This window comes from Antechinus flavipes, chromosome 4 (assembly GCF_016432865.1).
Source record: "Antechinus flavipes isolate AdamAnt ecotype Samford, QLD, Australia chromosome 4, AdamAnt_v2, whole genome shotgun sequence".
NCBI classification, from domain to species: Eukaryota; Metazoa; Chordata; class Mammalia; order Dasyuromorphia; family Dasyuridae; genus Antechinus; species Antechinus flavipes.
Window position 1 is genome coordinate 218,330,601 of NC_067401.1, and position 24,419 is coordinate 218,355,019.

Consider the following 24,419-nt stretch of genomic DNA (forward strand, 5'->3'; position numbering starts at 1 on the left):
ACTGAGCTGTTTAACCTTTGATTTTTGTGCAGAGTCCATCTTTTATTCATTTCTAGCTGTTGATAACTATTTCAACATTTCAAGTGCCATTCCAATGCTTCAGAAGAATTTTTCTTTTCTTGAGCTCATCATGGGTAGCTACTTTGCCACTTTGATGTCTCTTGCTCCTTATTTGTTTATGTCTAAATCTTAAATGAGAAAAAGGAAAAGTTAATCCCTCTTCTTAGAGAATGAGGAGAGAATGGGGGCATTACTTCTTTTTAAAGTAATTGTTTTGGCTTCCTCCAGGTTCTCCGATTCTATGCGATTTGGGATGACACAGATAGCATGTTTGGAGAGACTCGAAACTATATTATTCTATACTATCTTGCTGATGACACAGTAGAGGTCCGAGAGGTTCATGAACGGAATGATGGCCGAGATCCTTTCCCAGTCCTGGTGAAGCGCCAGCGCTTGCCCAAAATCCTGGTGGAAAGTTCAAGTAAGAGTTTCAATGAAATCCGTTTGCCTTCTATTATTTGGATCTGTAGCACTTTTTTCTGGATCTCATAGTAGCTAACAATACGAACTGTTCTTTAGAAGTTTAGGTTGTGGGGAGGATTCAGAAACATATACCCTGTAGGGAGCAAGACAGACCTGCCTTCTCCTCTTTACACCTCTATTTATCACTATCTGTCATCATTACAAGATGATGTAATGTCCAACTGATGGGAGACATGAATTAATCTTTTGAAGTGAAAAATTAATTCACTGTCACCTTACTCTCTTAACTCCAGGGAGAACTCTACAGAATGAACCAGTGGCAGGCTAGATATAACAACCTGATTTCTTGAGTTTAAAAAAAATTTTTTTTTTTTTGCCCCAAAACTGTTACTATCTTTATTTATTTATATATATTTTAGATCCTACAGTGGTTTGAAAAAAAAAAAAAGTTCAAAGAATCAAGGATCTTTCTTTCCTGCCTTCCCTTGTTTTTACTTCTCATTATCCTAATCCAATTATCTACCAGAAAACCATTCTGTATCTCTGCCATTTGCCCTGTTGCTGATCCCCACCTCACAATGCATTTCTAACCTGGTATCCTAAGTATGTAGAGACCATGTCCCTTATCTCTGGGGAAACTTATCAACTTAGCTTTGGATTACACCTTGGGACAGAGTTGTACTGATTTGTGGATTAGTGAGTGTAGAATACTTAAACCATTACACTGATATACAGATACAGGAGTGATTTGAGTATTCCTTCTCCGGGTCATTTTTACAGATAAGGAAACTGAGACAAACAGAATCAAGTGACTTGCCCAGAGTGATATAGCTAGTTAATGTCTAAAGCCAGATTTGAACTTGGGAAATAAACCTTCCTGGTTGGAACCCAGAACTTTATCTACTATACCATTTAGCTGCCCTGCCTGTTACACAGTAGGTACTTAATAAATGCTTTAAAATTTTAAAAATGATTTCCTTAATTAGAAATTGTGCAGCTAGATATTGTTGATGGAGATGATGTGGCTCAGTAACTTATTAAGATAGCCCCTACTGGCAACATCTGTTCTGTTTTCACTGGATTAAAATAGTTATAAGGAAGGCATCCTTAGTACACATGTCTGTTTTTGTTACTGACTTACATACTTAATTTTTTTCCTCTTTGCTACATATAATGACCCTAAATCTTTCATCCACAGGTAGCTGAAAGGAATCTCTAAATACTATTCATTTATCTTCACTGCATCCTTGGTAACTAGGAGATAAGAAATTGGAGATTTCTCTAGAGAAAGATTGATTTTGAGTCAGAGAACCAATAGCAGAGTGGGAATATTATGACATTGAGCTTCCTCAGTGCTTAAGTGAGCATGAAATTAGATATAGTCCCTGCCCAGTGAGCTAACAAAGTTAGACGGATTAGGGAAATACAGGGAAATAATGAGGATACACTTAGGGAGAGGAATTAAATGAGAGAGATAATGTGGTCCCTGAAGCACAGAATCTTTTGTAGGTTCCAGTTCCATTTCCACTTGGAACTGCTTGGTTAGTAGTTCACAACTTTTACTCTGGTGTGACTAAGTTTGAAATTTATAATTGAAGAGTTTTCATCAGCTCTAAATTCCCATGTAAACTTATATAACTTATAGACAAGTAGTGTAGTAGCTTACATAGAGAGAAAAACATGGCAGCAGAGCAGGTGAGAAAGGCCTTGCTGAGAAAATCTTTATTATTTAATATTATGTAATAGGAAAGAGAAGACAACAGACCTGAACTTTGACTCAACAAATGTAAAGCAGAATGATAGTATGCTAAGACAAAAAGCATTTGGTCACTGGATTCTGTGCATCCAGTATAATTTAACAACTAATAATTCACTCAGTGCTGAATATAAAAACAATAGTAAGAAAATGATATTTATAGCTTTAGGCTTGCAAAGTGCTTTATATATATTTGATCCTCACTGTAATTCTATGAAATATGTAACATGGGTATTTTATTTTACTGATGAAGAAACTGAGGTTGGAAAGGTTCTGAGTTTCCTATGATGACATAGCTATTAAGCTTTTAAGTATCAGAGGCAGGGTTCAAGCCCAGCTTTCTCTTGACCTTAAGTCCAATGTACATTTAAATTATATATTTCCTGTAAAATAATGATGATAATCACTCATGTTTGTGAGCAAGTTCTGCAAGTGATTTACCATTTTATCTTATTTTTTGCAAAGGTGCTTAGGAACTTACCAAATCTAGTGGGTTGTAGATTGACTGTGTTGCACTGGCCATCTTCCTGCCATGTGGCTGGGCTCTCTCACCTGATTGGTGAGGGTTCACCAAATCTAGCAGATCCTGGATCTATTACAGCATCCTGCTTGGGAAGGTCAAGGAAAGCTTCGTGTATTTAAAAGATACACGAAGAATTAAAAAAAGAGAAGAATTTTAACTGGAAAGAATGAGAAGGCATTTCTTGTATAGAGAATGAATGAATGAATGAACAGTAATAGGAAAAGTTGAGTAGCTTGTCAGGAATGTTAAAATGCATAAAGAAAAATAACGAGAAGTTTGAACAGGTAGTTTAGAGCCAAGTTGAAGGTAGCTGTAAATGTCAAGCTGGGGAATTTGTATTTTATCATACGGGTACTAGGAAGCCATTGATAGTTTTTGAGCAGAATGATAATGATCAAACCTGTAAATTGGGTTATTTTGGTAGTTATGTGGGAAGCACATGTTACAGTGGAGTGAGCTCTAGAGATGGATCTCAGTTGCTGTAAGGTACAGTGGATTGCCTTGGGAGGTAGAAACTTGTATGATACCTTCATGTGAAGGCTCAATGATAAAATTGCTGGGAATATTGTAGGAAGGCTCTTGTTTAGGGTTTAACTACATGAACTCTAAACTCCCTTTCAGTTCTGAGATGAATCTATGATTTCTTAGAATCCCAACTTCTACCAATTACTAAACTGCATGACTTTGGAAGTCCCTTTATCTTAAGAACCTCATATTTCTCATTTTTAAAATGAAGGAGCTGAAATGGGTAGATCTTTATGGTCTCTTCTACCTTCTACTCTTTATGAAAGATGGATTAATGAAGGGAGAGACTGAAGACAGAGAATCAGTTAGGAGAATATTACAATAATACAAGAGAGAAATGATCAAATCAAGTGAGATCCTGAATGAGTAGAGGAAGAGGTGATAAAAGAGATGTTGTGAAGGTAAAATCAGCAGAATTTGATCTTAACTGGATTTTTTTTTTGAGGGAGAAGAGTGAAAGGATGGTGGAAAAAGAGAGTCAGAAATGACTGGGATGTTTGAAACTTGGATGTGAGAAAATGGTTGTGAAATTAGCATAAACTGAGAAGTTGGAAGGAGTGATAGATTTAAGAGAGAATAATGATTACTTGAGTTTTGTGAATATGAGTTTGAGGTATTAGTGAAAAATGTCCCATGGGAATTTGGCTATATGAGACTAGAGATTAGTAGAGATATTGGGATTGAACTGCTTCTGATTGAACTGTTCTGTAAGAAATGACCAGCAGGATGAACACAGAGAGGACTGGTGAAACTTACATGAACTGATGCTAAGTAAAATGAGCAGAACCAGGAGATCATTGTACATGGTAACAAGAAGATTATATAATGATCAATTCTGATGAGCGTGACTCTTTTCAACAATGAGATGATTCAGACTATTCTAATAGACTTGTGATGAAGAGACGCATCAGCCTTCAGAAAAAAAAAAAAAAAAACTATGGGGATTGAATGTGGATCACAACATAATAATTTCACCTTTTTTGTTGTTTTTTGCTTGACTTTTTTTCCTTTCTCATTTTTTCCCTTTTTGATCAGATTTTTTTTTGTGTGTATGTGTGTGTGTGTGTGTGTGTGTGTGTGTGTGCAGCATGATAAATATGGATACATGTATAGAAAAATTGTACATGTTTAACATGGATTGGATTACTTGTTGTTTAGGGGAGAGGTTGGGAGAAGGGATAGAGAAAATGGCGAACATAAGAGTGAATGTTGAAACTCTCTTATATGTATTTTGAAAATAAAAAGCTATTATTATGGGGGAAAAGGAAGAAGAAGAAGAAGAGCTCACCCTAGACATATAAAGAAATTACATAAATTACATAAAGAATATAGACTTCTCAGTAAACCAGGAAGGGAAAGGCATGGACTAAGAATAGATTTAAAATGATTGCCTGGACAGAGATACCCAGGATTGAGGAATCTCTGTCATACCTCTCCTAAAGTGAACATTTTAAGATTCTCTATCTACTCACCTACATAGACTTTGTAACTGTATGTATTTTCACACTTATGATTAGTGATTTTTCTTCAATAAAAACACTTACCTGAGAGGGTTTTGCTATAGATGGGAAAAAATACTATGAATAAGGCTCTTGGGTATTTGAGGAAGGTTTTGCTGAGGCCATAGCCAAAGGAAGGTACCCTAATTCTGTTTTATTTTGGTGAGGCAATTATGACTTGCCCAGAGTCACATAGCTAAGAAGTATTAAGTGTCTGAGCCTGGTTTTGAACTAAGGTTCTTCTGACTCCAGGAATGATGTGCTATCCACTGCACCATCTAACTGCCTCTAATTCTCTGACTCCAAATATTTAATATTGTCTACAGTTATTTTTAATGGAGTTTATTTTTTTTATTTCTTTCTGCTGGACTTTGTAGGTAACATATAGAAATGCTGATGATTTATGCAGATTTATTTTGTATCCTGCAACTTTGCTAAAGTTGTTCATTGTTTCTTATAGTTTTTTAGTTGATTCTCTAGGATTCTGTAAGTATTCCATCATATCATTTGTAAAGAGTGATAATTTGGTTTCCTCATTGCCTACTCCAATTTCTTTAATTTCTTTTTCTCCTCTTATTGCTAATCTAACATTTATAATACAATATTGAATAGTAATAGTGATAGTGTGCCCTTAATTCTCTGAAGCTATATTGCCATTGTTATTGTATAATGGTAACCTTACCTAAATTATTCATTTTTGATTTGCAGTATTCATGTTAATATATCAGGTGACCTGTTCATTCCTTTTCAATGTGACATGACACTAAAATACTTTTGAATCTGGAGACTAGATTGCTTATGTTCCATATTATTAATATAGAAGAATAAGACCAGTAACAGTAGAATCAAATGATGGACATGTTGTAGGAAGGCTCTTGTTTAGAGTTTGACTAAACCCTTTCAGTTCTAAGATTCTATGATCTCTTAGAATCCCAACTTCTACCAATTACTAAAGTATATGACTTTGGAAGTCACTTTATCTTGTAAGCCTCTTATTTTTCACTTTTAAAATGAAGGAACTAGAATGGGCAAATCTTTAATATCTCTTCTGCCTTCTACTCCATGATACTATGAACCAGGCTGGATTAATGAAGGGAGAGACTGAAGATTTCAGTAGTAGAGATTTCAGATGGTCCAAGAAGGGTAGAAATTCATTTCAGGTGAGTACAAAGATATTGTGGCAAGGAAGATGCAGAGGAGGCGACATAGTCTGTTGAAAAGTGGCTCTGGAGTCAGAAAACTTGTGTCCATCTCCTGTTTCTGATGCTCAATGACTGCATGCCTTTGAATAAGTCACTTAACCTTGATAATACCCCATTTTCCTTATCTGTAAAATGAGAGATTTGCTGGCTTTTGTCCCTGTGAGAGCAGTAGGGATGAGAGCCAGGATTTGGTGATTCCAACTTGGTACTTCTCCATACCTCCACAGAACAGAAATCCATTGGATCATAGCTCTGGAGATAAAAGGGGTCTCAGAAGCCTGTTCCCCTCATTTTTGCAGATAAGGAAACTGAAGGACAGCAAGTTTAAGAAAGGGGAGATGCATCAAGTCAGAATTGCCAAAGAACCAAGAAGAGCCAGCCATTTGTTGCACTTTAAAGGGGAATACGACTTCTGTTCTTTTCCTTTTCTCCTTTTCTCCCATTTGTATGGCTTGGAGCTTTTTGGATCTCCCCACAGGCAGTGGGAACTGGTGGGAGAGGTGAATAAGTTTGCTTCTTCCACCCCTGCCCCCAATAATGACAGTTGCCTAACAATATATTTACTAGGTCAGTTTTAGCCTGGTCTTGGGATCCTATCTGCTTTTTTCTGCCAACGGATGGCTTCATCATTCCAAAGTTCCAAGTCCTTCAGGCTTGAGCACATCCCCTGTAGTGTATGTGGGGAGGAGGGGATGGGGATTGGAGGAAGGCGATGGGCATTCTGCAGAAGGTATTCTCCTATTCCATCCCTTGCTACAAGGGGACATGGACATACATAATATATACTATATACTCTAAGAGGTGTCTGAAAAACCACATCATATGAGGAATGATTGAAGGCTAGAGAGATGTATTGCTTGGAAAAAGACAAAACACAGACACAATACCTATCTGAGTATTTGAAGGGGAATAAATTTCTTTGAGAACTAACTCAAAAGCAATGAATAGAAGTTGAAGGGAAATAAATCTTGCCTCAGAGAAATTTAGTAAATAGTTATTGTTGTTGTAAGGGGCTGTCTTATGAAGTACTCAGCTCCCATCATTCAGTGTATTTATGTAGAGGCTAAATGGTCATGTTTTAGAGGCATTTTAGGAGATAGTTTTATATTTAAAGAAACTTCACTGCACTTCTCAGGTTCCTTCCAGGTCAAAGATTTTATGATTCTTACATGGCAGGCAAATAGTTCTTTCCTTGGTAACTCGGTACTGGCATTGTGGGCAAAGCCCTGTATTTGGCCTCGAACACTTAGGTTCAGATCTTGCCTCTCTCATTTGTGTGCCTTTAGGCAGGGCCTTCCACCTCTGACTCACCAGTCCTTTATCTACAAAATTGACTTTCAATGTCCCTCTGAGCTCTTTGCAAATGACTCCCAAGTCTGTATGTTCAGCTCCGGTCTCTATCTTGAATTCCATTACTAAGAACCTGTTGGATATCTCAAGTCAAATAGCTCATCAGTATGTTAATGGTCTATGAAGAATGATGTTAGGTTACAAGTTATTTTATATGGGAAGGGATATTTTTGGACATTAGATACAGCTTTTTAAACTTTTTTTTAATACCTTAAATTATGATCCCAATGCAGTATATGAAAACATACGCTCATTCAATCAGCTATCAAGACAGATGGAACTCCAAAGATCAGTGGATTCACTTTTTCAGGATCTGAGGTCATGTATTTGGGAGTTTCGGTGTGGAGAAGGTCTAATGCATAAAGGATAAAAAGTCAGATGGAGAGGAGCAGGACCACCTTGGAAGGGACAGATGATAAGATGATCTGGGTGGAACATGAAGATGAAGAAATAGTAAAGAATCAGTCATTCAGTGAGCATTTTTTTGGAGCATCTACTGCATACCAGACACAGTATTACGTATGGAGGATACAAAGACAGGAATGAAATCCTATTGTGGGAAACAATGCATACATAAAGGAGCATAAAAAACAGGATAAGGTAATTTTGTTTGTGGAGAAGGGGTGGATGCAATACTGGCTGGGTGGAATAGAAGTAGAAGGTGGTGCATGAGGTAAGATTTTGGGAGAAAAAAACCACAAACCTAGGGATTCCAGCAGGCAGAGAAGATGTGTGCAAAGCATGAGGTCAGATTGTACAAAGAAATAGGAGGGGAGATGAAGGAAGAGCCAGGAGGCAAGTTTAGCTGGACGTTGGGATATGTATATAATAGTATATAATAAAGCTGGAAAGGTAAATAAGAACCAGCTTGTAAAGGGGTTAAATGTCAAACACAGGTGTTTTTATTTGATTTTAAGGTAATTCTCTTAAGTTATTTAAAAGGTACTGATCTTTATTAGTAAAGGGGGTTTCTCGATCAGGAGTTTGATTTTAGAGAGGCTTGGAGAGACTTACATTAACTGATGCTAAGTGAAGTGAGCAGAACCAGGAGATCATTGTACACGACAACAGCAATATTATATGTTGATCAATTCTAATGGACTCTTTCCAACAATGAGATGATTGATGCCAGTTCCAATGATCTTGTGATGATGAGAGCCATATGCACCTATAGAGAGGACTGGGGGACTGAGTGTGGATCACAACATAACGTTCTCACTCTTTTTGTTGTTGTTTGCTTGAATTTTCTTTTCTTACTCATCTCCTTTCCTTTTTAATCTGACTTTTCTTGTGCAGCAAGAGAACTGTATAAATATGTATACATATATTGGATATAACATATATTTTAACATGTATAACATATATTGGATTGCTTGCCATCTATGGAAGGAGGTGGGGAGAAGGAAGGGAAAATTTGGAATACAAGGCTATGCAAGGGCCAATGTTGAAAAATTATCCGTGCATGTGTTTTAAAAATAAAAAGCTTTAATAATAATAAGATAAATAAAATTTATCAAGCAAAAAAAAAAGTAGAGGGAAAAAAAAAGAAAATAAAAAAGTTATTGAAAAACTGAAAAGTTCCTATTACTAAAGAAAATACACATCCTGTCCTATCTTAAAGATAGGCATTAAGTGCTTATTGAGCAGGGGAGTGATGTGCTCAGTGATCATGCTTTAACAAAAATCACTGGTGACTATGCAAAGCATGGATTAGAGAGAAGAAAAACCTGAGGGATGGAGACTAATCAGTGATCCATGAGTAGTTTAGATGAGGGATGATGAGGTCCTTAAACTAGGCTGGTGGCTACATGAGTAGATAGAAGGGAATGGTTGTGAGAGATGATATAAAGATAGAATCAGGATTTGCTAACTGATTAGATAGGTGGGGTGAATCAGCCAAGAAGAAATTTAGATTGCAGAGCTGATGAATAGAAGGATGCATGAAATAGAGACGTTTAGAAAAGGGATAGTTTGGGGAGAAAGATAATGAATTCTGTGTTGGACATGCTGAGTTTGACACACTTATGAGCCATCTGACTTGAAATGTCCAGCAGGTGCTTAGTGATAAAACTCAGGAAAAAGACTGAAGCTGCATATATAGACGGGAATCATTTGCAGAGAGAAGATAATTAGTCCATAGAAGCTGATCAGAGAATGTAGGGAGAGAACTGAGCCCAAGTATGAAGCCTAGTTCACTATGTACAGCCACAATTAGGATGCAGTATATAAAAGATCCAGCAAAGGAGACTTAACAGATAGTATACACACACACACACACACACACACACACACGTTTATTACATATATGTATATGTATGTATATATTCAATATATATGAATATAACATTGAAGTATAATATAAAATAATATAATGAAAATTGATTGATGAGGGAATCTCCAGAAGTAGGGGTTAGCCAATAATGTTAAATGCTGTAAATAACTTCAAGAAGGAGTAAGACTGAGAAAAGGCCATCAGATCTGACAGTTTAAGAGATTATTAATAACTTTGGAGAGAACAGTTTTAGTGGAATGTTGAAGTCAAAAGTTATATTGCAAAGGATCGAGAAGTCAGTCAGATGGGAGACAATAAAGGCGAAAAGAAGAAACATCTGAATATAAATAATTTGATTCACATATTGTAATGTTGGAGAAACTGAGCAAGGCAGAGATTAGAGAACAATAGTTTATTAACTAGAAGAGATATACTGGGATCAAATGGATTCATGGTTGGTCCCAGGGCTGGAGGAGACTATCATCTCAAAGAATCCAGCCCTAAGTATAGACAGCAAGCGCTTTTATAGGATAACAAGAACAATGACATAATGGGGGAGGTACCTGGATGGGGATGACCTAATGGAGGGAGGCGCCTAGGATGACATAATGGGAGATACTGGAGAGGCTCCTGATATTGTAATGACATCATTAAACATTAAGAGGGAATAAGTATAGCCTAAAGTCTATAATATAAGACCTTTATCCTATAAAACATTAAAAGGGAAAGGTTATAACGTGAGGCAGATAGCACAATGGGGAAACTAGGTCAGGACACCAAAAGGGAACTGTGGCACACCAATATAGTCTGTGGCTAGGACAGGACAAAAATTTAGAAGTATCTTGGCCTTTTAATTGGACCATATTTTCCTTCCAAATCCATTTCAAATGCCATCTACTGACTTTTTTTCCTTCTCACTGCCAGTGCCTTCTTCTCTTTTTATTCCATGTGTTTTATGTTTATTTGTGTACATATATGTTCCCCCAATAGACTGGAAGTGTCTTGAAAACACTTATTGTTTTCATATCCCCATTGCCTGGCACATAGTGGGCATTTGATAAATTGTTGAATGACTGAGAAAGCTGATTTATTGAGAATCAGCTTTCCCTCCAACTCAAACTTTTGGTTTTTTATCTCCCTGTTTTTATATTAGATAGCTTCCCTCGATGTGTCCTGGAAGTTTCTGATCAGGATGTACAAGAATGGTACACTGCCAAAGATTTTGCTGTGGGGCAGCCTGTTACCATGCTTGGAAGGACTTTCTTCATCTATGATTGCGACAAATTCACTCGAGACTTTTGCCGAGACAAATTTGGGCTTCCTGAATTCCCAACCATTGATGTGAGCAAGAAACCCCCACCTCTCATAAAACAGGTAAGGGCATACCAATCTTGATGAGATGAGAACAAAATTTTTGTAGAAATTGTAATTAAAAATTTACGATTTTTAGGCCACCAGACCATGTCAAAAACGATCAGCTTAAAAAGATTGAAGTAAAAAGAAGTGTGTGCATTTTAGATATTAAGAATGAGATAGAAAAAAGTATAGCTTTTCATTGGTATACTTTTTTTTGTGAGAGGCTAGCTGCTCTTTTGTTGTTCGTTCCTTTCACTTGTGTCTGATTCTATCTCATTTGGGATTTTCTTGGAAGACACTGGAATAATTTGTCATTTCCTTCTCTAGCTCTTTTTACAGATGAGGAAACTGAGGCAAACAGAGTTAAGTGACTTGCTCAGGGTCACACAGATAGTGACCAGAGGGCAGATTTGAACTTAAGACTCCCTGGCTCCAGGCCTGGTATGCTACTCACTACACTACCTAGTTCAATGATATAATTCATCACAAAAATCCATGTTGAAGCAAAAGTCTAAGGTGCTTTGGAGTTCATGAAAATCAATGCATCAAAATTCAGCCCTTAAGTATTCCATTTCAGCCACATAATTTATAAGATTTTTAATATATGGATTTATGTTAATTGGAATAAGAGTATGGTATGTTTATATGTTATCTGTGTATTTATATAAATACATATGTATATCATAATGTTATGTGCATAACAAGTCTAATTATTAAGACATTGTATTATAAAGAAAAAAATTAGATAAATTGTCCACTATGCAAGACTAGTTATGTAACCTTGAATAAGTCAATTAACTCTTGTTTGCCCATTTTTAAAATAGTCATATTGATAGGTACACTCTCATCTACTTCATTGTGCTATTATGAGACTGGTATTGATTCTGTCCATTAGACTCGAACTTCAAATCACTTTAAAAATGAAAAGTATTATTATTTTACCTCAAAAAGTATTTGAAAGAAAATTGCTCATGAAATATATGTCCAAGAGATATGATTATTCTTAAAAGCAGCAAGACTTTTATTTTTATCTTTGTGCCTGGTGAAGAGTAGGTTCTTAATAAAATGCTTGTTGCTTGATCAATTGGCTGTAGCTTGCTATCTATTCCTGAGAGCAATAAAGCCTCTTGAAACAAATTGTTTGAGGATTTGTGCTAAAACTTTTTTTAAAAAAAATCAGCTTTTCAGTGACTGAATTCTTGATTTTAGTAAATTTTAGTAAATTTAGTAAATGTACTCATTAAGTACTCATTAAGTACAACAGCAACCTTTGGAGGAAAAAAAAGCTTAATGATCTCACAAACAACAGAATATATAGCAATTAAGATATGAACATTTTCCACAAATATGTCATTGCATTATCTTTATTTTATAAATAAGGATATTGAGGGATAAATTACTTACTCAGTATAACACTGCAATCTCCAAGTAATGTTCATCAGATACATGCTGTCATATCATACATTTGAATTAAACAATATCATTACAGTGAAAATGTCTATATAGAATAGGAAAATCTTGAGAATAGTGTTCTTAGTTTGCTTGGATTACATTTCCTCTGAGCAAATGAAAATTTACCAACTCCAGACCCTTCTCTAGAGCTTATCTTGTTTCCCCCCTGATTTCTCACTACCCTCTCCCCTTCTTATTCATTTTTTGGGTGTAGGAAATGGATAGGAAAGGTTATGAGGAAGAACTTTTCCAGTTATTTTTTTTTCTCCTTAAACCTTTCTTATGGCCCTCATTCTAAATATTTTTGTCAATGTTGCTTTGGTAAATTCCCTAGGATGAATAATCTTATACAAACACATTTTCTGTTTCTTGCCCATGGAAACAGTATCAGAATAGAGTGAGTATACCTTGATAGTTTAACAGTTTTTTTAGTCCAACTCTGTCTACCTTCCTAGTTCAGAATGTTTAATTAGTTCATCTTGGAAATAGTCAATGAGGACTGAAAGGTAGTCCCTGACATATTCTGATCATTCTCTCTAGAAGAACTCACTTAAGCAGAACAACATAATAGAGAAAAAATATTAAGAACTTAGTGGAGGAAAGTAGGTGCTAAACCCTTCAGATAAATCTCCCTGCCCTCACTTCTAACTGGCTTCAGTTAGAATTCTTTTCATTGGTTGCATCACTAGAGAAATGAAAAGTTTTAGTTGTGTTTTTTGGCTTTTGCACTTTTCAAATGCAAATTCTAGGAAAGTATATATTATAACAAAATTCTGCTTCAACAAAAATTGGATTGACTGTAAAGTTAATCACAATGGAATTTAACTTTTGTGTGTGTAATCTACTTAGAAGGATTAATAATAATTAATTGAAAATGACTTCTGCTTCAAGATGTCACATTTGAAGATTGCATAAAAAGTGGATAATTATGGAAAAATAAGTTGTACTTCCCAAATTAGATTTAAAACCACGTTCCCAGCCTCCAAATCCAGCATTCTTTTCATAGCACCTTCAGATTCTTCAGAGATTATCCATCTGTCCAGGTTGCTGAATGAAGACAGAATTTCAGAGTTGAAAGGGGCCCTAACAACTATACAGCCCAATTTATACCCCAAAACCAGTCACCACTAGACCATACTCAACAAATCTTAATTATTCAGTCTTGAAATAGAGTAAAATAGAGTAGAGGAATTCACTATCTCCTAGATCTACCTATCCCACTTCAGAATAGCTCTAATTATTAAGAAAATTATTCTTACCTCAAGCCTAAATTTCTTTTTGTGACTTCTGTTATTCTTAGTTCCACCCATGACTATTATTGCACTACTTTGGCTTTCCATTATACCTGGCTCTTGCTATGTGATAACTGGCGCCTTTTTTAGATCATTGGAGCCTGACGCCATGCCTTACAGGCAAGCCCTTAAAAATGTATAATAAACCATATTTATTTTCTGGATGATATCGTTTACACTATTTTTTGTACTCAAGTCATAATTGGCAATATGTTTCATCTTGCTTATGTCTACCATATGCCTCCTTGTTGCTTTTTTAGTCATAACTAATTTTTATTCTTTGGAAATTGATATTTTGTTATTTGTAACCATATGGCATCAACAGAAGAATATTGATTTTAAAAGATTTTTTTGGGAAGTTAGGGGACATCTTGGGATTATTGAAAGCTCTCTATAATTACTCAAAACAATCTCATCTACTTTCTCCTTCCTATTCAATCTTGTGTCGAGATCACTGTTCATTCTCTATAAAATATGTGCTAATGAACTAACTCATCAGTCTTCCCATCTAACATCATGTCATAGATTGAACAGCAAACAATCTTTTATAATCTCATTCTTTATGCCTAGATCATGGACCCATTTTGATCTTATCTTGGTATGTGGTGTTAAGTGTGGGTCCTTGCCTAATTTCTGCCATACTAATTTCCAGTTATCCCAGCAGTTTTTATCAAATAATGAAATCTTATCCCAAAATTTAGAATCTTTGGGTTTGTCAAACACTAGATTGCTATAGTTGACTATTCTGTCTTGTGAACCTAACCTTTTCCACTGAGCAACTAATCTATTTCTAAGCCAATACCAAATGGTTTTGGTGACTGCTGCTTTATAATATAATTTTAGATCAGGTACAGCTAGACCACCTTCATTTGATTTTTTTTTCATTAATTCCCTTGAGATTCTCGACTTTTTATTGTTCCATATGAATTTTATTGTTATTTTTTCTAAATCATTAAAATATTTTCTTGGAAGTCTGATTGGTATAGCACTAAATAAATAGATTAGTTTAGGGAGTATTGTCATCTTTATTATATTCACTCGGCCTATCCAAGAGCACTTAATATTTTTCCAATTATTTAAGTCTGACTTTATTTGTGTGAAAACTTTTTTGTAATTTTGCTCATATAATTCCTGACTTTCCTTTGGTAGGTAGATTTCCAAATATTTTATGCTATCAACAGTTATTTTGAATGGAATTTCTCTTTGTATCTCTTGCTCTTGGATTTTGTTGGTGGTGTATAAGAATGCTGAGGATTTATGGGGATTTATTTTGTATCCTGCTACTTTGCTAAAATTATGAATTATTTCTAATAGCTTTTTAGTAGAATCTATGGGGTTTTCTAGGTATACCATCATATCATCTGCAAAGAGTGATAGTTTGGTTTCCTCATTGCCTACTCTGATTCCTTTAATCTCTTTCTCGACTCTTATTGCAGAGCCTAGTGTTTCTAATACAATATTGAATAATAATGGTGATAGTGGGCAACCTTGTTTTACTCCAGATCTTACTGGAAAAGGTTCCAGTTTTTCCCTATTGCATATGATGCTTACTGAAGGTTTAAAATATATGCTCCTAACTATTTTAAGGAAAAGTCCTTTTATTCCTATGCTCTCAAGTGTTTTTATTAGGAATGGAACAGCAAACAATCTTAATTTATTTTTTTCCCCATCTCAATTTTTGGACCAATTTCTTTGAATAGTAATCAATATCAATGGCTTATTCTGGATCTTTTAGTATTTTAACACTCATGGTTACTAGGAAAGCACTCAATAATTCATCATTAGTTTGTTTCAAGAAGATACAAAGATTAAAAAAAACAACAATCTTTCCACCCTCAACAATTTTATAGCCTACACAAATAGATATAGTTTAAGGAAAATTGAAGAGAAAGAGAGCCCTCAGCTGGGCAGCTCAGGGAAGGATTCATGGAGGAGTTGAAACTTAGAGAAAGACAAAGATTCTGAGAAGCAGAAATAAAATACAATCTAGGCATGAAAGATGGATTATGTAGGAGATTGAGTGTTGATTTTTGGTAATAACTAGTTATCTAATTTTTCTGGAAAACAGAGCTCCAAAAAGGAACAGTATGAAATGAAGTTGAACATAGAAAAGTGAGTGGAAATCAGATTATGGGAGTCCTTAAATGTAAGATTAAGTGTTTTTTTTTTTTAATTCATCCTAGATACAAAGGGGAGCCACTTAAGTTTTTGAGAAGTAAAAAAAAAATGCCATTTCTATGTCTTGGGAACAGAGGTTTAGAAATTTTGTGAAAGGCAAAGTAAGGAGAGAGAATTGAGGAAAGGATACCTGTTAGGCTACTTATAGTAATACCAAGGAAAGATAATGAGCCTCTGAATTAGTGTAATAACTGTGTGAGTAGACAGGAGGAAATTAATGTGAGAAATGTTTGGAAACTAAAATATAGAAGACTTGAAGGTTTGGGGGTAGGGAGGAGAAAGAGAGAGGTGTCAAGGATTGACAGATATAACCTGAAAGGTTAGCCTGAGAAAGCTGTAATTCTAATAGAAATAGGTGAAATTGAAGAAGGCAAGCTCTGGGGGGAAGACGTTGAGTTCTCTTTTGGACAAGTGTGAGATGCACAAGAATCAACCCATAAAGAGATATCCTATGCATTAGAGAGTTGAAAGTTCATGACAGAAGGTTAGTTCTAGTTAGCTAGAGATTTGGGAATCATCTTTGTAAAGGTGATACCTGAACTCTGAAACTTAAGGAAATTTCTAAAAACACTGTAGAGGCAAAGAAAGAGCCCAGGATAGAGACCTGAAGAACTCACTCTTAATGGATGATGATTCAGCCAAAGACACCTGCAGAGTGCTCTGACCAATATGCCGGGAAAACAAGGAATGAGTAATGTCACAAGAGCCAAGGGAGGAGGGAATGCTTAGGAAGGAAAGTTTACCAACATTATTAATGAGGAAAGACCATTGGATTTAGTCTTTGAGAATCGATAACTTTAAAAAAAAGTGTGTGGGATCATAAGCCAAATTGTAAGAAAATGAGAAGTAAATGGGTAATAATGAAGGGGAAGCAATGAGGTCACATAGCAAAGTAACTTGGCTTTTCCATACAGACACATTTATGTATCTATATAGACACACACACACACACACACATATATATGTTAAATTTCATTATAATGAAATCCATATAATTTTTGCCTTAGTAAAATTTTTTTATAATGAATAATATAAATTGCATCCCTTACCTGGAAAACCTTGAAATACATACAGTTCATGCCTTTCTTCACAATAGTGAATTAATAACTAAAAATAAATAATAATTATTATTTATTTTTATGCTACCTGTACTTTTGTTACACCAATGTGGCTATGAGGAGGCTTCCAACTGGTGGAGATAATATGTTGTCAGGAGCTCCTTCCAAAAATTCTAATCAACTCTGTTATTCCCATAGGCAGACATCATCATTCAGTCAATCAGTAATAAACATGAAGTGCCTACTATGTGCCAGGCACAATACTAAGCACTAGGAACACATAGCTTATGTTATGTGTAGAAGCTTACATTCTAATGTATCACATTGAGTTCTTTGCACCCCTGAACAGCCTCCTTCTGTACAAACAGCAGCACGCAAAGTGCCCCAGACTTGGAAGCCCAGGTTACACGTAGTTAGTTATTTATAATTTATTGAAAACAATTTAACTGAAGGAATTAGAGCAGATATTATTCTCTTTGGGGACTTCACAGAGGGCTAAGGAACTTGCCCCAGCTCAAAGCAGAAAGTTGTAGAGATTGAACTTGAACTCAGGCCTCCTGACATCTATCATGGTCCTTTCTAGTAAATGATGCTGCATGGTTTGTAGAAATGCTTATGAAAGTGTATTGCCTTCTCTGACCACACACGGAAATGAAGGAGTTATTGATTAATCAAGGTTTTTTCAAAACATTTCAATGCTATTAATAATACTTATAATAACTCAGGATCTGACAGCCAGCCTAGTAATGAGCCTCTGCAGCGGTCCTGAGAGGACAGACATAGTCACTGGACCCATACTTGGAGTTCTTCCAACTTAGTTGGGCCTTGAGGGCTACTGGCCTAACCTTGGAGAGCACAGAGTCACCTTCACACCATGATGGGATGTGAGAAGAGGATTTTAAAGGAAGTCATTCACTCAACAAGCATTAAGTATTTACTACATGGCAGAGCAGCTAAATGGTGCAGTGGGTGGAGTGTTGGGCCTAGAGATAGGAAGACTCATTTTTCTGAGTTCAAATCTAGCCTCAGTACCTCCTAGCTGTGTGACCCTGACCAAGTCACTTCTCAGTTTGCCTCAGTTTCCTCACCTGTAAAATGAGCAGCAGAAGGAAATGCCAAACTGCTTCAGTAACTGCCAAGGTAGCTCCAAAAGGAGTCGTGACTGAACAACAGTCAATGGACTCATTGAAGATTCTGCTCAGAATTGCTTTGTCCTGATTCCAAAGCCTCCCGGGAAAAATGATATCAAGATGTTGATGGATGATAACAGGCACTGTACTAAGTACTGAGCATATAAAAAAACATGGTCCTTGTAAGGAACTCCCATTTGGATGGAGGTTGTTCATATCTTTTAAATCATAATTAACCCCTCTTGCCTCCCACTTTTCTCCAGGAATTACCTCCCTATAATGGTTTTGGACTCATTGAAGATTCTGCTCAGAATTGCTTTGCCCTGATCCCAAAGCCTCCCCGAAAAGATATTATCAAGATGTTGATGGGTGATAACAAGGTGCTTAGATATAGGGCTGTGCTGGTGAGTACTGTTTTCATAAAGATCCCTTAGACCATGACTGTTCAGTATGTGATTCAATTGTCAGTGGATTTACTTGTCAAAGCATAATAGACTTAGCTCCTTGCTTTTGAATGGATCGAGCATTATCATTATTTCTGTTGTACAACTGATACATTTAGGGCTATTAACATGATTACTCAAAACTTCATAGTTCATAGAGCAAGTAGAAACTAAATCCTCTACTTTCTAGTCAAGTGTTCCTTTCTCTCTCCTGTAGCTTTCGATATTTATTGGGGATTCTGTCTGACTTACTTGATATCATGCCATTTATAAATAGGTGTTTAAAAATGCCTTTTGAGGAGATTGTGGATGGACTTCCTGACCCAGATTAACTGAAATCCTCATTTAACCAGAATTTTTTTTCTTTTACACTGTACATATTGGAAGTATAGACAGATCTAAAAACAAAGTTGAATACTTGTTCTAGGTCTATTACCTGAGCATACAATGTGGTTATCAGGTCTAGGACGACAATTTATTTCTTCCACTGCTTACAAATACCTTATAAGCTTTCACAAACAAATCCAGAAATATATAACTAACACATAAAGCATACGTTATACTCTCTGACTGGCTTGGATTCAGCCATATGCTCATATCTGCCTCTGCTGCCGCTGGTCCAAGGGAGGATAGAGAAGTCCCCCATCTGCCATTGCTGGAAGTCCAAGGGCCAGAAAGCTCAGTGAATATAGCAAAAGAGCTGGATCTCTTTCTCCTCAATTTCTTTTATTCCACACCAAGTAGGCCGCTCCTCCTGACTCAGACACCAGTCGTCTTTGACAACCTCCTTCCCTTGTTCCTGGCCACAGGGACACATAGGAGTTTGATGCAAATTCTTAGCAGATGTCACTCTGGCACTATCTCTGTTTTACACTGAACTTTGGAGTTCACCCAGATATCTTTTCAGTTAACCATTTAAGATGAAGTCTTGCTGAGTGGGCCACCAGTAAATACTTAAAGAACTATACTAGAATATCAGGATTTAAAGGGATTTGGAACATCATTTAGTCTATTTAATTGATTTCATACAGATAGACATCAAGACCCAGAGAAATTAAGGCAAAGAGTCCCTTTATGTATATAGGAACCTAGAAGGGCACCCAGATTGTTATGAGGATATAATGAGACACTTTGTAAATTGTAAAGGGAGATAGGGAATCATTAAAAAAAGTGAAGCAGAAAGGATTTAAGAGATAATTAAGTCTAACTCTCTTCATTTTACAGTTGAAGAAGCAGGCCTAGAACAGAGAATTGACTTTCTTAAGGTCTCAGATATAGGACCTAGACTCTTGGCTCCCAGATCCAGTTTTTTTGGCTCTGTTTCACACAAGTATTATCATTATCAGTATTAGTGCTTACGTTGTGGGAGGAGGGGAAGGCAAGAAAGATGACATTGGAAATGATAGATTTACAAATTTAGCTTCCATGCCTGACAAGCCTGGAAAAAATCATCCCAAAATTAATTAGCAAAGTGGACAGGGTGCTGAGTAATGACAGAGTTGGTTAACTGAGCAGAATTGTTAAATTAAATTTATCTTGACTACGGGGCAGATTCTGTTTATGTCTCAATCATCTTGCTCATGAATAAACTGAGAAAATGTCATCTAGAACAATTGGCCGAAGGATCTTGCTCAAAGTTGTTTCCAAAGGCCAGAGTCTATTTGAACTCAATACATGCAAAGTGATGTTACAAGGAGATTTCATAACAGTAGCAATGTTGTTGACATTTTCCCCAAAAAAACTAGTATAATGAGATTGAGAATACTTATTGAGTTTGAAGAATAAGCTGGGGGAAGAAGTCAGAGGCCCACAGACAGGGAAAACGGGGCAGCTTGTGTGTGTGTGGCTGGCACATTGGAAAATAGGATTAGAGTTCAAATTGTCTTGGTTAAATGGGGAAATGATTAGAAGTAAACAGAGTGAAGTTCAGTAAGGCCTAGTACTCTAGAGATACTCTTAAGAGGATAAAACAAACAACATGAATCCAAGATGAGAATAATTGCTTAGGTCAAGAAGGGGATTGATAACAAAGTGAATTAGTCATAAAGAGTTGCTATAGTGCAGCAAATGTTGTTCTGAGTTCCCAAACTAATGGGATGTGGAGAACTTGAAGAAGGCCTCCAAATGAGTCATGAGGGTGATTAAAAGGTTAGGTTAAAAAAAAAAATTATGGGGAAAAGTTTAAGAAACTAAAACTTTTTTGTGAGCAAAAATTTCATGACTCCCTTAAAGTACAAAAAAGTTATCATCTCTGATTTTTCTTGTGCAGCAAGATTATTGTATAAATATATTATATACATATATTGGATTTAACATATATTTTAACAGGCATTTTGGATTATGTGCTATCTAGGGGAGGGGGTAGGAGGAAGGAGGGGAAAATTTGGAACACAAGATTTTGTAAGGGTTAATGTTTAAAAATTATCAATGCATATATTTTGAAAATAAAATGCTTAAAAAAGAATACCATTTTAAAGGCAAAAAATAAAAATAACAGAATAACAAAAAAGAACTATTAAAAAAAGTTATCATCTAGATCACTAGTCTTCAGATTTCTTTGATCCCTATCAGGAAAAATTTTTTTTAACAACATACACTCCATGTGGGCATATTTATTTAACAGAGTATTGCTGTACTACAATAATTATGTTCGCTAAAAAAAATTGCACAAAAATAGAAATTTTGAAAAAACGACAATCAGTAGAAAGAAATTAGTTTGAGTTAAGGGAGTGACATTAGTCAGATCTAGGGCAGTGGTTAAAGTGGCAGGTCTGGAGTCAGGACAACTCCTCTTCCTGAACTCAAAAAATGGCCTTTGACATATTAGCTGTATGACCCTGGGCAAGTCACATAACCTTGTTTTCCTCAGTTTCCTAATCTGTAAAATGAGCTGAAGAAAGAAATGGCAAACCACTCCATTTGCCACGAAAAGCTCAAATGGAGTCACAAAAAGTTGGTCAGTTCTGAAATGACTGAACAATTATTTGACAGCTATGTGAAGGATGGATGAATAGGGGAGAGACTTGAAACAAGAAGACCACAATCAACATGCTGTTAATTGTCCAGGCAAAAGATCATAGAAGAAGGGGACAATGCAAGAGTTGATATATAGGAAGAAATTACAAGGTTTGGCCTTTTGAATTTGTGGAGTGCAGAAGGGAGAGTGAGGAACTGAAGGTGACATTCACTGATCTAGATAGGTGATAGGGACTTTCTCTCCTCTGGTTCCAAAGATTGATCAAGAGAAAAAGTGTGTTTAAGCTGCTTCATGAAAGATTTTAGCCAGGTTAAATAAAGAAAGCTTCTTACAAGGCATCATTACCTTTGGAAGGCTTAACCTTTGAATGAAATAGTTTAGGGAATGATATAGGTTAAGGATTCTACAGTTTTTTAATTTGAGAAGCTCTGTTAATCATAATTAATTAATTTAACTTAATTTTAATTTTAATTTGAGAAGCATTCAAAGAATGCATACCTTTCAAAGAATGTAAACTCTTATTTAGGGTCCTGATATTAAACATGGTGAGTAAGTAGATTCATCTTGAGTAGTGAAGACAGGGATTAAATAAAAGAGATCTTTTTATCTATATCATTCTCTTATCTGCACATCATGTTGATGTGGAGACTTGTTAGTCCTAAAAAAGTCCTAAAAAGTAATATCCTTTACACAATTCTTAGCTAAAGAATTCCTGCCTAACTATCTAGCTGGTTTGAATGTCTCTGGAGATAAAGAATCACCTGTGGATCTGTCAGGATTCAAACAGAATCATCCCTGCTAAGCAGCTGGATTTTTTGTTGTTCTGGAGGCTATGAAAATATCTAAACTGCCTTTTTAAACATGGTGCTTGGACCTCTTTGCATTTGACTGCTATTCATTCCTCATTTGCAGAATAATAATGATGGCTGACATTTAGATAGTGCTTTAAGACATTGACATTCTCAAATAATTCGTGTAACAACTTTTTGATATCAGTATTATTCCCATTTTAAAAATGAAGACGAGAAAATTGAGGCTAAGAGAAATTTAAGTGATTTGTCCAGGTTGCCATAACCAAGAAATAAAGGGGTGGGATTTGAATTTAAGTTTCTGCTGACTCCAATCCAGTGCCTTTTCCATTATACCATACTGGTTCAGAATATCTTTATTAATCTAGAGCTGGTTAAGTCAGCTGAGGAAGTCCCCAGTTGTAGTCCCTGCCATCAAGCAAAAAAATCGAGAAAAAATTGGTTGAATGAAATTTCCTTTTGACAAAATGGACTATCTGAATGCTCTAAGCCTGGGAAGCAGCAAAATATATGTAATGAGTGCTGAATATACTCTAACCCAGTAGTTATAGCTGCTCAATATAATACACATGTGAAAGGGCCAAATGCTGCTCTTATGCCCTCAGTTTTCACTAACTTTAAAATAGTGATTGCTAAGATTACAGATCATGAACAGTCAAATGCTTATCTATTCGGCTATTAGATAATTATTTCCCTCATTTTTTTTTATTTTCATAGGAATCCCCTATTCCTGAAGATAAAGGACGCCATTTTATCTTCACTTATTTCTTAGCCACAGATATGGTCAGTATTTTTGAGCCACCAGTCAGAAATTCTGGCTTCTTTGGTGGTAAATTCCTCACAAAGACCAAAATTGCTAAGCCAGGATCCAGTTTAGACAAACCCTCTTTCTATGGACCTGGTGACTTTTATATTGGTGCTCTCATTGAAGGTAAGTCCGTAAATAATCCTGCCTTTCCTAATAGTTTTGAAAGTGCTTTCTCATTTGTTGAGATTTATTTTTGTCAACTTGTAGGCAAAGTAATTAACTAGGACACTGACTGAGATTAATATGATTGGTTTTCTTCTTTCTTAAAAAAATGTTTTAAAGTTATGATCAAATACCACTCCCACCTGCATGTAATATAATCCACATAATCAGAACTATAAATATACCTTATATTAATAACAATAAAACTCTTCTGCTTTACATTCCCTTGTAGCCTCTGTCCTTTCATATATATATATATATACACACATATATATATATATATATATATATATATATATATATATATATATATGCAGAGAGAGAGAGTGAATTTTTCTTTATGTAGTCATAGTCTTTTCTATGTTCTTTTAAAATACATTTTATTGATATCATTTGTCTTTATACCAGAATAATTTTCTCTTCATTTCAAAGATTGAATCCTTCCTTGTAACACAGAAAAGTAATCACAAATAATATCTGATAACAAGTCTATATCTGACAGTGGAAATAATATTCTGGTTTAGCAGTTTTCTTTCTCTCTGCTGTGAGAGAGATTTATTTCATCATCACATCTTTAGGATCTTCATTTTTGTTTTTTCCCCATTACACAGAATTCAACTTTCTTTTAGTGATCTTTTCATTATGTTGTGCATTTTTATTTATGTTGTGTATATTATTGCTTAATTCTGTTTGTTTAATTCAGCGTCCGTTAATACAAAATCTGAAGTCCTTTATGTTAATAATTTCTTATTACAAAATAATATTATATTATACTTATATATTCCCTAAGGCAATCTCTTATGATTTTCCTGGTTTCCTTCAGGCTTAACACCATTTTCTGCTGAAGGCCTTTCCTGGTTTCCCTGCTAATAATCTCCATCTCTGAATTGCCTTCCACTTATTCTCTATATATCTTTTTTGCACTTAGTGATTGGCATGTTGTTTTCCTCATTAAACTGTGAATTCCTTAGAAGCATTAACTGTTTTTTATTATTTTTTTAATGCCCTTAGTTCAGTGCTTAGTACAGTAATTGTAAAAAGGTTTTTTGTTGTTATTGATTTCAATCATTTCCCATTTATGGGTACCTACTTTATTTCTAGTTCTTTGCTGTTTCTGAGGGCTGCTATGGATATTTTTGTCATA

The 24,419-nt window shown here is 35.5% G+C and overlaps 1 protein-coding gene across 1 annotated transcript in view; it reads left to right on the plus strand.

Moving 5' to 3' along the window:
- Positions 1-24,419, plus strand: part of EFHC1 (EF-hand domain containing 1) — a 101,392-nt gene that overhangs the window by 56,378 nt on the left and 20,595 nt on the right. Inside the window, exons 5-8 of the mRNA XM_051997150.1 lie at positions 289-481; positions 10,764-10,984; positions 18,340-18,480; positions 23,023-23,236. Coding sequence (XP_051853110.1) covers positions 289-481; positions 10,764-10,984; positions 18,340-18,480; positions 23,023-23,236 — 769 coding nt within the window. The remainder of the gene's footprint in view (positions 1-288; positions 482-10,763; positions 10,985-18,339; positions 18,481-23,022; positions 23,237-24,419) is intronic.